Here is a 12451-nt window from a genome sequence, read left to right as displayed (position 1 = left end):
TGAAGGCTTTGTCCCCTTACTAAAGTACAGTCCCAAAGGTGGCAGTTGTTCCTCACCCAGCATTCACATCACACAACTCCAGCATAGGCTGCTATGGTCAATTGTAGGTTGCTTAGGGGAAACCAAGAGGAAAGTAGGGACCATACCTGGGACTTTCCTTCACATCAATGATTATGAATTTGGCCTGGTTGCAGATGATAAACTGGTGGATAAATCACCTAGTTCAGCCACATATTGGAAGCCAATTAATAGTTATTTTGGCTAGAAGGCTTTGGCTAAAGAGCTGCCTCATTTGCAGGATCTGTCCTAAAACAGAAGAGGAGAAAATAAACCAAACAGAAGAAATACAATGGAATTTTTCCCATGAAAAAAACATCAAGTTTTAATATGTAAATATAACTTTATTTAAGATTGGTAACACAAATAACACAATTTGTTGGTATAATATGTTTCTCTCTCCACAGATGCTGCCTGACATGCTGAGTATTTCCAGCATTTTGTCTTTGTATTTCAGATTTCCAGTATCCGCAGTACATTGCTTTTTTGTTGATTTAACAACTGGTTGTAGACATTTTGACTTTAACAATTACTGATTTACCAGAAAGAAAACTGACCTGCCCTAGCATAAAATACAGATGAACAAAAGCTGAAAAGCACAGCTTTGTGAAGTTTGCTGAGCCACCAAGTATTTCTGCCTCTACTTGGGATCAATTACAGCACTGGCTGAGGAACACATGTCGTGTGGCAACTATGGACTGAATAGTAAAGCTATCCACTTTTTCATTGCATTATATATAAAATTAACTAGTTAGAGCAAATGCTCCATTTAATGAACAATTCCATTTACTGGGTCCCCATTTACAAATATATTCTCTGTAAACACCACATGTACCTGTCCTTTACTTAAAAAAGACAAGATTTTGAGTCAATAACAACTGATTTAATAAAATATTAACCATTTAAGAGCTGCAATAGCAGTAATGCAGGATAGGTAGTAATGACAGAGAACAACCCATGTGTGTGTGTGTATATATAAATATATATATATATATATATATATATATATATATATATAGCACCTTTATGTAATAAAACTTATCAAGCTGCTTCATAAGTGTTATAAAGCAAAATTTGATATTGAGCCACAAAAGGAGATATTAGGGCAGATGACCAGAAGCTTGGTCGAAGAGGTAGAGTTTAAGGAGCATCTTAAAGAAGGGAAAGAGAGGTAGAGAGATGGATAGGTTTATGGAGGGAGTTCCAGAGCTTAGGGTCATGGCAGTTGAATGCAAGGCCATCAATGGTGGAGTGACTGAAACTGGGATGCACAAGAGGCCAGAATTAGAGTAGTACAGATAGTTTGGAGGGTTGCAGGAGATTAGGGAGGTAGGTAGGAGCAAGACTGTGGAGGGATTTGAAAACAAGGATGAGAATTTTAAAATTGAGTTGGTCCTTAACTGGCAGCCAAGTGGGTTAGCGAGGACAGGTGTGATGGGTGAATGGGACTTGGTGCAAGTTAGGACACAGGCAACAGAGTTTTGGATGGCCTCAAGTTTACGGAGGGTAGATGGTGGGAGGTCAGCCAGGAGTGAATTGGAATAGTCTAGAGGTAACAAAGGCATGAATGAAGGTTTCAGCAGCAGATGAGTAGAAGCGGGGCAGAACTGGGCTATGTTATGGAGGTGGAAATAGACCATCTTAGTGAGGACACAGATATGTGGTTGGAAGCTCGGAGGTCAAATATTATACTCAGGTTATTAACAGTCTGGTCCAGCCTCAAGACAGTTGCCAAGGAGTGGTTTGGAGTCAGTGGCTAGGGGACAGAGTTTGTAGTGGGGCTTAAGGCAATGGGCTGAATTTTATGCAGCTGGCAGGGGTCCCAACGCCTGACCAGAAAGGCAAGAGGAACTCCTAGCTGCATTTTATCGCACTCAGGCAATGAACTGCCTGGTGCCGGGCTCCCACCTCTGAGTTGCCGGCCAATCAGAAGGCTAGCAGCTTAGCAGTACCACTGGAAACAGTGGCCATTGCTGGTACTACAAGAAGTCCAGGATCAGGAAAAGCCATGGACCCTCGGAGAGCAGGTTAGTGGGTGTGGGCTCGCCGGGACCATTCAGGCAGGCCCTGGTGAGAGGTGGCAGGGTGGTATTGGCACCGGGGTGGCCTTTGCTGTTGGGGGCCCCTCCATGGTACTGCTGGTAAAATGCCATTAATTGGCCACTTAAGGGCCTCAATTCACTTCTGGGCAGGAAGGCTTCCTAGGCCTTCCCCGCCCCTGACTAAATTGAATAGCATCAGGAAGGTGATAGGCACTCCATCCACCCTTCCTCATTATTTTATGGGTCTCCACGCCACCCTGCCTGTCCCTAGAGGGCTGACAAAATTCAGCCCAATGGCTTTGATCTTCCCAATATTTAACTGGAGGAAATTTCTGCTCATTCCATACAGGATGTCAGACAGGCAGGCTGACAATTTAGTGACAGTGGAGGGGTCGAAAGAGGTGCTGGGTTTTAGCTTACAAGTGGACATGGACGCAGTTTTCAAAAGAACACGAGAAATAAGAGCAGATGTAGACCATATGGCCCACTGAGCCTGCTGTGCCATTCAATATGATCATGGCTGATCTTGGGCTTCAATTACACTTTCCTGTGGCTCCCCATATCCTTTGATTCCCTGCGAGACCAAAAATCTATCTATCCCAGCCTTAAATGTATTCAATGATGGAGCATCCACAACCCTCTGGGGTAGAGAATTCCAAAGATTCACAACCCTTTGAGTGTAGTGATTTCTCCTCATCTCAGTTCTGAATAATTGGCCCATATCCTGAGACTGTGTCCCGTATTTTAGATTCTAGAAAGAACATATAATGTGCTTTTGAAAATTTTTTGTTATGTGGAGAGACTAGAGCAGCTGAGATTTTTATTCTTAGAGATGAGAAGGTTAATAATAAAGATGTTGAAAACGGTGAGTTTCTTTGATAGAGTAAATATGGAGAAACTATTTCCATTGGCAGGTCGGTCAGTATCCAGAGGACACAGGGTAAACATAACTGGAAGAAGGACTTGAGTTAGAAGAGAATTCTTTTTATGCAGCAAGGTATTCTGGAATGCACTGCCTGAAAGAGTGGCGGACACAGATTCAATAATAACTTTCAAAAGGGAATTTGATATATACTTGAAATGGAAAAAATGCATGGCTATGAGGAGAGTGGGAGAGCTGCACTAACTGGCTTTTTCAAAGAGCAGGCACAGGTATAATGGGTTGAATGGCCTCCTTCTACTGTAAGATTCTATTCTCAAACAATTTACAGCAATATGATGCCAGATTATTATGGTTCCTAGTATTCCTTACTACATTTTGCAGGTTTTACAAACAGGCAGCAAAAACATTTGTTCTCAAGAACAGCTGTTTAATTCAACATTTACTTGTAAAATTATACTGGTATTCTGTTGCGCATCAATATTAGAATTATGTGGATTGGGAAATCGTATATTTTTTAAAAAAAGGATGTTGTCAATAGGTAAATTTTCACCTTCACCACATGGGCAGTAATCTGATGGAGCAGATTGCTTGCCTGTTATAGAACTTGCCCCATTAACACTTATTAAGGAAATAATGAAACCTAATATTCTTCATCCTCCCAGTATGAGTAAGTTCCACCTTCCTTTGCTATTAATACAGATTCGATGACATGGTCTCTGCAGTACATAATCAGCTTATAATTTAATTGCTGTAACCACGCAATTTTGTTAATCTCACAGAAATTGCAACACAGCAACAGGTGTTTGCCCAACCAGTCTGTATTTGTGCTTGTCCTCAACATAAACATCAGTCTTAATTCCACATGCTCTTTCCGCTTCCATATATCTTTACTTCCCTTTCCTTTAACTATCGATCTAACCTATTCTTAAATGTTGATATAGTCCCTGGTTAATCCACCTAGTCTGGTAGAGGATTTTACCACCTCAGTCCTTTGCGTAAAAATGTTTCCTCTGCTCTATCCTAAAATCTCTCACATTTAATCTTGTATCTATGTCTCCTCATTCTAGTCCCTTCAATCACTGGAAACAGTCTGTTTCTAATTATTATGACCCATCTGTTCCATCAAATCACCTTTTAATCTCCTCTGTTCTAATGAAAACAGCCCTAATTTTTCAAATGTTCCTTTGCATTTGTATTTCTTTATAACAGGTAGTATCCTAGTGAATCTGTGCCGTATCCTTTCTATTGCCTCAACATTCTCCCTATAGTGTGCAGTTCAGAACTGCACAATACTGAGATCTTAATAGGGGCTTATATAAATTTAGATTTCCATCTTAACTTTATATTCCAAATGACTTGCCATAAAACCCAATATTCCATTAGCTTTTTCTATGGCATTTTCCATGAGTGGTGCTGCTTACAATATTTTGCAAACCTGAGCCTCCATATCTCTCTGCTCTTCCACATCACCCAGTTTCCCCAATTCAAAATACAATGCACCATCACACGATGGATAAAATCATTACATGAGCTGGCATAATCTTACACCAAGTCCTCTAATGAATGTAGGGGGCTGATAACAGAGTTTACAATTCAGGTCTTTGGAGACTACCTCAGATCACATAACAACTCTGCTGTTAACAGTAAAAAAACTGGTGCTAAGTGCAAACAATTTAGAGCCAGCAATAACCTTTATTTCCCACAAATCTTCTGATATCCCCTGTCTTACAGGATGCTGTTAGACCAGGAGTTACATGGCGATATGCACATTTTATTTCATACAGTTAGATATTTATGTATTTCCAATCTAGCTTTGATGTTTTAGAATTTTTTTTTTAATTGGACAAGGCGTTTTCCAGAATGGCTAATCCTAGCTACCTACTGGTCATGGCAGGGTTCTGGAGCACAATGGCTTTGAATTAAGATGTCACTTTGACTCGGAGGCTGGAGTCTGCCAAGAAATTGCTCTCACGGAGCTTGTCACCTGGTACATAAGAACACAAGAACAGAAGAAAAAGCAGGAGTAGACCATACGGCCCCTTGAGCCTGCTCCGCCATTCAATACGATCATGGCTGATCCTCAGCCTCAGCTCCACTTTCCCGCCCGCTCCCCATATCCCTTGATATGCTGATTCCCTAAAAATCTGTCTATCTTAGCCTTAAATGTATTCAATGATGGACCATCCACAACCCTCTAGGGTAGAAAATTCCAAAGATTTACAACAGATTTGGGTGAAGAAATTTCTCCTCATCTCAGTCCTAAATGCTCAGTCCCTTACCCTGAGACTGTGCCCCCATGTTCTAGATTCCCCAGCCAAACCTCTCAGTGCTTACCCTATTGAGCCCCTTCAGAATCTTGTTTGGTTCGATGAGATCCCCTCTCATTCTTCTATACTCCAGAGACTATAGACCCAATTTACCTGGCCTCTCATCATAGCAGAACCCTCTTATCCCAGGAACTAATCCAGTGAACCTTCGCCATATTACTTCTAATGCGTGTATCTCCCTCTTAAATATAGAGACTAAAACTGCACAACGTCCACCAGGTATGGTCTCACCAAAGTCCTGTACAATTGAAGCAAGGCTTCCTTATTCTTGTACTCCGATCCCCTTGCAAAGAAGTACTGAAATAAATACAGTCCCCAACAAACCTTCCAATCTCCACCCCACAGTTAGCTCAAATAACAACTCATTTGAAAAGGATAATTTGAAAAGTAGAAATATTTTTTCTACAGCACCCACTTATGGCAAAGGCCACATCATCACTCACTACTGCAATTTTACAAATACATTCATTAAAAGCAAAGCTTTTAGAAGAAAATGTTTTGAAAAAGCTCCGAACTAATTAACCTCTGCATATTTTGTAACTGCATGGAACAAAAACATTTGGCAGGATAAACATAGCATTCCTACAGTCTTTTATTCTACTGTCCTTGCTATTTACTGCTTCATGATACAGAACAGTTGTACTTCAATATCAAACTGAATAACCCATTTCCTCTGATTTTCCTGTTATCCCATCAATTCCTGAAAGTTGTGACTCACACCATGGTAGGACTCCAGAAAGTTAGTTTTCTGGCACCTCATTTAAGTGGACATTTTCCATATATGAGCCATGTGTTGCTTGTTTATTTGAACTGTGGACCATCTCAGCTGAGCCTGACTCTGTCCTGTCTTTACATCCATACTTGTGGACGTTCAGTAAAACCACTGGGTAGTGACCGGCAGTACCTCACTGCTGCCTATTAAATCGACCAACCCAATAAAACAGCAGGGATCTGTTTTGAGATTGTTCTGGTCGGCATAGCTCAGTTGTACACCACTCAATGGAATTACAAAGTAAAGCATCAAGAGGTACTTCAACATCCAGTACATGTTAATTCAATATATGAAAAATATATGTTTAAAGCCATCTGAAGAATCCATTCTAGGCTCAATCTGTCTACATTTTGAAGTTGATACTAAATAATTGGAAACTTAGTGATACTGAAATCTTACTTTGGTGGCAGAGGCTCATATCCAAACAGTATACAGAGAACCTGTACAACTCAATTCCTTGCATGCGAACTCAGGTACAGCATTAATGTAGCAAAATATAGATTCAAAATAAGTTAATACTGTGAAGTCAAGTAGAGAGACTCCTCTTCATAACTCTAAAGCTGCAGTTATACTGTATGTCACTTTTACATTGAAAAACTGTTTCAGGTAGGAATTGATGCAAAAGAATGTCAACTTGGCTATCAGAGCCTGATATGATGCAAGGAGCACTAAAGCCAAGTAGCATGACACATTTGCCAAGAGACTGTCTCAAATTTAAATTTGCACCAGCTGTAGAATAACTCTGGTGAGGTTGATCTTAATGTAATCAGTATAAATCCAGTTTACCAAATGCACGTCCCACCTCATATGAAACCAGTAGCTGAATGTAATTACAGCCTAAGCATAATTGTAAAATTAAGTGTAAATGAGGTTACATCACATTTACACTCGGTGACATATTTATCCCTTTACAAAAGCATAAAGGATATAATTACGTACATTATTGCAGCTTTGTGTGGAAAAACAATGAATAGGCAATAATGTGAGTATATACTCTCAACATTCTAGCAAGCTTATTTTATCATTAACAGGAGAAACACCCAGTGTAGTCATGTTTCATGTCTCTGCAATTAGACTTCCACACATTTTATATTAGAGTGCACATGTTACATTCAACTAATTTGGCCCTCTTGCAGATTAACTCTGAAATACAATTGTTAGTATTTGAATATCAAGGGGCCCATTTTTCCTGAATTGGTCAGCCACAAATCTATGCAGAAGGTCAGACAAAACTATAAATCTTTATCCCCTAAATATATGTAAACCACAATGGGTTTATTTTCTACTCTAGGTTTCACTCTGGTTCTCTCCTCTTCCCAAAGTCCCTGATTATGGTTAAGATATGATGCAATGGGTGTATGTACCTTCCAGTGCCTTCCCAAACAACTATCCTCAAGTGTGACAAAACTGTATAGTGAGGCTGTTTGCCCTAGAGGTCAGCATGATAGAGCCAAATCATTGTCCTCACAGTCAGACATCATACGTGCTCATGACTGAGCCACTGGGAGCTACATGGATAACAGATTTATGGAAGAATGGAGTACCACAATGTTGGGTTAGCAACCATCCCTTGTAACGTAACAAAATAACTGGGTGAAGTGTACATCAACATTACTTGGATGTAAGGGCTTTTTTGGAGTCTTTCAATTGCCTGGATGATTATTCTTACAGGCACTGAAAGAGAGTTGTTTAAATGTTCAGCTTCTCCTCAACTCAAAATCTAGGCTCAAATGTGTGGACTGCAAATAAGGTGGGTTCAAAGGAAATCTTAGGAGCGCTACAGAAAGGGAAAACATATCAAAACCGGCACACAATCCAAATACACCTCCTAAACCAGCACTCCACCACCCCCCTCAACCACAACCCGTTAATTTCAGTAATTATGACCGTTCTAGCCTATGAGCAAGGTTTCCCACTCCTGCCCTAATGATGGGAGGCAGGGGCAAAAAACAAACATGAAAATATGTGCAAATTAACTTTGCATTTGTGAAACCAATTAACCTGCCATTACGTAACATTAAATTACACTCTAGTAGGGAGGATTCTTCTGGTTTACGTGTGTAGCAACGTTATACAGTGGGAAAATAGGGCCCTAAAATACAATTGCTTATGAAAGTTAACTTGCTGTGAACATTGGTATTAATTTAATAAGTCAAAATACATGCAGTTCATAAAAACAATACTTTAATAGGTCCTCTGACTTATTCAAGTCACACTTTCTAGTTTACTGAAGTGCCTTATCTGGAGAACTTGCGAACAGCTTTGTACGATGTCGGTACAGACAGGAATATGGAGCCATCTTTGTCTTCCATTGTCAGATTCTCTACTGAACCCCAATTCTTTTTACTGCTTCCATAGCTCTTTGGCAGGAAGAGCCCAGCAAGTTTTCGGTTCTTTCGTTCTCCTCGGGACTGCTGGAATTCTACAATGTGAGAAAGGGGATCAGTTACCACCTGAATAAAAAGTGCAGAGGAGGCAGCAAATTTACTGCTAGGCTGTATAGTAGTAATTCAAAGCAAACCACAAATAGTAATGTGAAAAAGATTGTCCAAAAAGCAAAGATCGTATGCAAACACAATCATATACATAGTATCTATTTTTTAAATTGAACACCATATTCATGGGAAATTCCTGCTGATTAAGTCAAATTTTGGTTGGCTCCACCCTCTAAAATTCAAATTACCAAGTAATTCGAATTAAGCATTTAAATGCCACAGGTGACTAAAAAAAAAATGAATGACCTCATAATTAGAATTATGAGACTTTAAATCAACAGATGTAGCCTATCGAAAATTTTAACATAAAATTAGGTCATTTTCAGCTTAGAAAACTGGTTTTACTATACTGCCAAGGAGCATGTTCTTCAGTGTAGTACACAAATATCTGTTATCTGTTTTGTCAAATCAATTTACATTTGACCTTAATTGAATTAAAAAAAAAATTGAACTTTTCTCCCTGCCTCCTTTGAAGCTAGGACCTCATGTTAGGATATAATTTGGGTGAGGGTCAGGTTGTGAGGTCCACATGGTCAAATAGCCTATCGATATTCACTGACCAGCAGCACACATAATGGGTTATAATATATGGGTGAGGTTTAGTTTACACCTGTCAACTAAATATCCCAGCTAGGAATCTGTGTATCCAAGAATGTAAGTGGCAAAATTATTGACAAGCAATTGTGTGACCAGATCAATCTTCACACTGTTAGACTGACTGGTTGGAAAGTGGCTTTTGAAGCCAATTTTCAGTCAAAGATAATAACTTCGATTAGGCTCCCTACTATAATGGACAGTGGAATTTGTAAGGCGGAGAAGATTAGGTAAAGAAATAGATTTTAAATTAAACAGCCTGGAAGGTCAAGTTGACCCCAGAAAAGATTCATTGGTTAAAAACTTTTTAAAAACGGAGAAATGGATAAAAGAAAACTGGAGATTGCATTGAACGTGTTTTGATTTTTAAAATGTTTTAATATTGCATTGTTACAGCAACAATGACTCATGACAATAAAATACCTATATTACTGTAATAATTGCTTGTTTCAATGTTGTGGTGTGGGAGATGAAAAGTTTATAAAAATAGCTAGCCCCAAGATACTGGAATTTGCAGGACCCGACAGCAGCTTATCTATTTAAAGCTTAAGAATAGATGTGGCTTACTGTTATTACATTTGATCATCAGCACTTTAAGGCCAATATTGTTTTAACACTGGACCAGTCCCAGAACAGGTTAGCATGTTTAAAAATATAATTCACATGCTATTAGTCAAAATAACTCAAATAGCAACAAATGCCACATCATCCCGCTGTAATCAGAAGAGTAAACCCAGGTATTGAATTGCTTTGGATGCTCATGTTCGTATGTATCAGTAGGATGTTGCATCTAGAGTATGAGGCAGATGAAGAGCCAGCTTTTTTTTGTGTGCAGATGGAATACCCCAATTATTGGCACAGCTGAAAATAAATGAAACTTAATACACGCAAATCAACTGGACGTTATAAAGTCAAACCATGTTTACAGTAATATGGGACTGGCCTATTTGCAACAATATCAAGATACCCAATATTTTATTGCACCTTTACAAAATATTGCAATAGCCTCATATTAGACTTTATCCTAAAACTGTGAAACAACAAACTGAGACATTGCAATCAGTGCATTATGGATGGGAAAATGGAAGGAGGGAAATTCTCTAGTGGCAATTCAAGTTCTGTTGGAATAACTTACAAATATGGGCTCTTGACAGCAACATGCACTTACATCTGTCAAAATAAAATATCTGAAGCATTATATATGTGTGTTATCACCACATTCTTTACTGACAGCTACGCATTGTCATCCCAACAGAATTTACATGTACTGCACCATGGTAAGTTACAATAATGATAGGCTTTATTACTGATTATTTTAGCTGGCTTTAATAATGTAAGCCACATTTTATGAAAACTAAAACTAAAATACACCATCGGAATAGAAATTCACAGAAAATAATTTGATGAATCTGCTCAGGTTAACAGGCCATCTTAGAAGAAAAAAAAAAGACTTGCATTTATGAGAACATAAGAAATAGGAGTAGGCCATTCAACCCTTCAAGCCTGCTCCGCCATTCAATAAGATCATGGCTGATCTGATTGTGGCATTTCCCATTTCCTGCCTGCCCCCCATAACCCTTGACTACCTTGTCAATCAAAATTTGTCTTACTCAGCCTTGAATATCTTCAATGACTCAGCCTCCACTGCTCACTGGGGAAGAGAATTCCAAACACTAATGACCCTCTGAGAGAAGAATTCCTCCTCATCTCTGTCTTAAATGGGAGACCCCTTAATTTGAAACAATGCCCCCTTGTTCTAGATTCCCCGAGGGGAAACATCCTTTCAGCATCTACCCTGTCAAGCTCCCTCAGAATCTTACAACCTTTCAATAAGATCAACTTTCAATCTTCTAAACTCCAATGAGTATAGGCCTAACCTGCTTAACTTTTCTTCAGTAGACAAACTCCTCATCCCAGGAATCAGCCGAGCGAACCTTCTCTGAACTGCTTCCAGTGCAAGTATGTCTCTCCTTAAATAAGGTGACCAGGACTGTACCCAGAACTCGAGGTGCACTCTCACCAATGCCTTGTATAGTTGTAGCAAGACTTCCCTACTTTTATACTCTATCCACCTTGCAATAAAGGCCAACATTCCATTTGCCTTCCTAATTACTTGCTATACCTGCATGCTGACTTTTTTGAGATTCATGTACAAGGGCACCCAGATCCCTCTGTACTGCAGCATTCTGCAGTCTCTTTCCATTTAAATAATATTCCGCTTTTCTATTCTTCCTGTCAAAGTGGACAACCTCACATTTTCCCACATTATACTCCATGTGTCAAATTTTTTCCCACTCACTTAACCTATCTATATCCCTTTGCAGACTCCTTGTATCCTCCTCACAACTTGCTTTCCTACCTATCTTTGTATCGTCTGCAAATTTGGCTACAATACAGTCGGTCCCTTCATCCAAGTCATTAATATAGATCGTAAAAAGTTGAGGCCCCAGCACTGTTCCATACGGCACCCTACTAGTTACTGTTTACCATCTTGAAAATGACCCAGTTATCCCAACTCTCTGTTTCCTGTTAGTTAGCCAATCTTTTATTCATGCTAATATATTACCCCCAACACCATGAGCTCTTATCTTGTGTAGTAACCTTTTATGTAACACCTTATCGAATGCTTTTTGGAAATCCAACTACACTGCATCTACTGGTTCCCCTTTATCCACCCTGCTTGTTACACCTTCAAAAAACTCTAATAAATTTGTCAAACACAAATTCCCTTTCACAAAACCATGTTGACTCTGCCTGATTGTATTCTAGATGTCCTGCTACTACCTCTTTAATAATGGATTCTCTCATTTTCTCAATGACCAATGTTAGGCTAACGGGCCTATAGTTTCCTGCTTTCTGTCTCCCTCCCTTCTTGAACAGAGGTGTTACATTTGCGGTAATCTGCTGGGACCTTTCTAGAATCTAGGGAATTTTGGAAGTTTATAGCTAATGCATCCACTATCTCTGCAGCCACTTCCTTTAAGACCCTTGGATACAGACCATCAATTCCAGGGGACTTGTCAGCCTTTAGTCCCATTAGTTTTCCCATTACTTTTTCTCCAGTGATGGTGATTGTTTTAAGTTCCTCCTGATTTCTACTCTTCTTGGATGCTTTTTGTGTTTTCTACTGCGAAGACGGATACAAAATACTTGTTCAAAGCCTCTGCCATTTCATCATTTCCCATTATTAATTCCCCAGTCTCACCCAATGCTCACTTTAGCTACTCTTTTCCTTCTTATATATTTGTAGAAGCTTTTACTGCCTGTTATATTTCTTGCTA

The 12451-nt window shown here is 39.4% G+C and overlaps 1 protein-coding gene across 1 annotated transcript in view; it reads right to left on the bottom strand.

The window, feature by feature from the left end:
- Nucleotides 1–416: 416 nt before the first annotated feature.
- The window catches only part of LOC137378057 (ankyrin repeat domain-containing protein SOWAHC-like), a 38387-nt gene continuing 26352 nt past the window's right edge, over nucleotides 417–12451 (bottom strand). Inside the window, exon 5 of the mRNA XM_068048117.1 lies at nucleotides 417–8503. Within this exon, the coding sequence (XP_067904218.1) occupies nucleotides 8319–8503 (185 nt within the window). The 3' untranslated portion in view covers nucleotides 417–8318. The remainder of the gene's footprint in view (nucleotides 8504–12451) is intronic.

Source organism: Heterodontus francisci, chromosome 16, assembly GCF_036365525.1.
Source record: "Heterodontus francisci isolate sHetFra1 chromosome 16, sHetFra1.hap1, whole genome shotgun sequence".
NCBI classification, from domain to species: Eukaryota; Metazoa; Chordata; class Chondrichthyes; order Heterodontiformes; family Heterodontidae; genus Heterodontus; species Heterodontus francisci.
The sequence above is the reverse complement of the archived record's forward strand: the minus strand, read 5'-3'. Positions and strand labels throughout refer to the sequence as shown.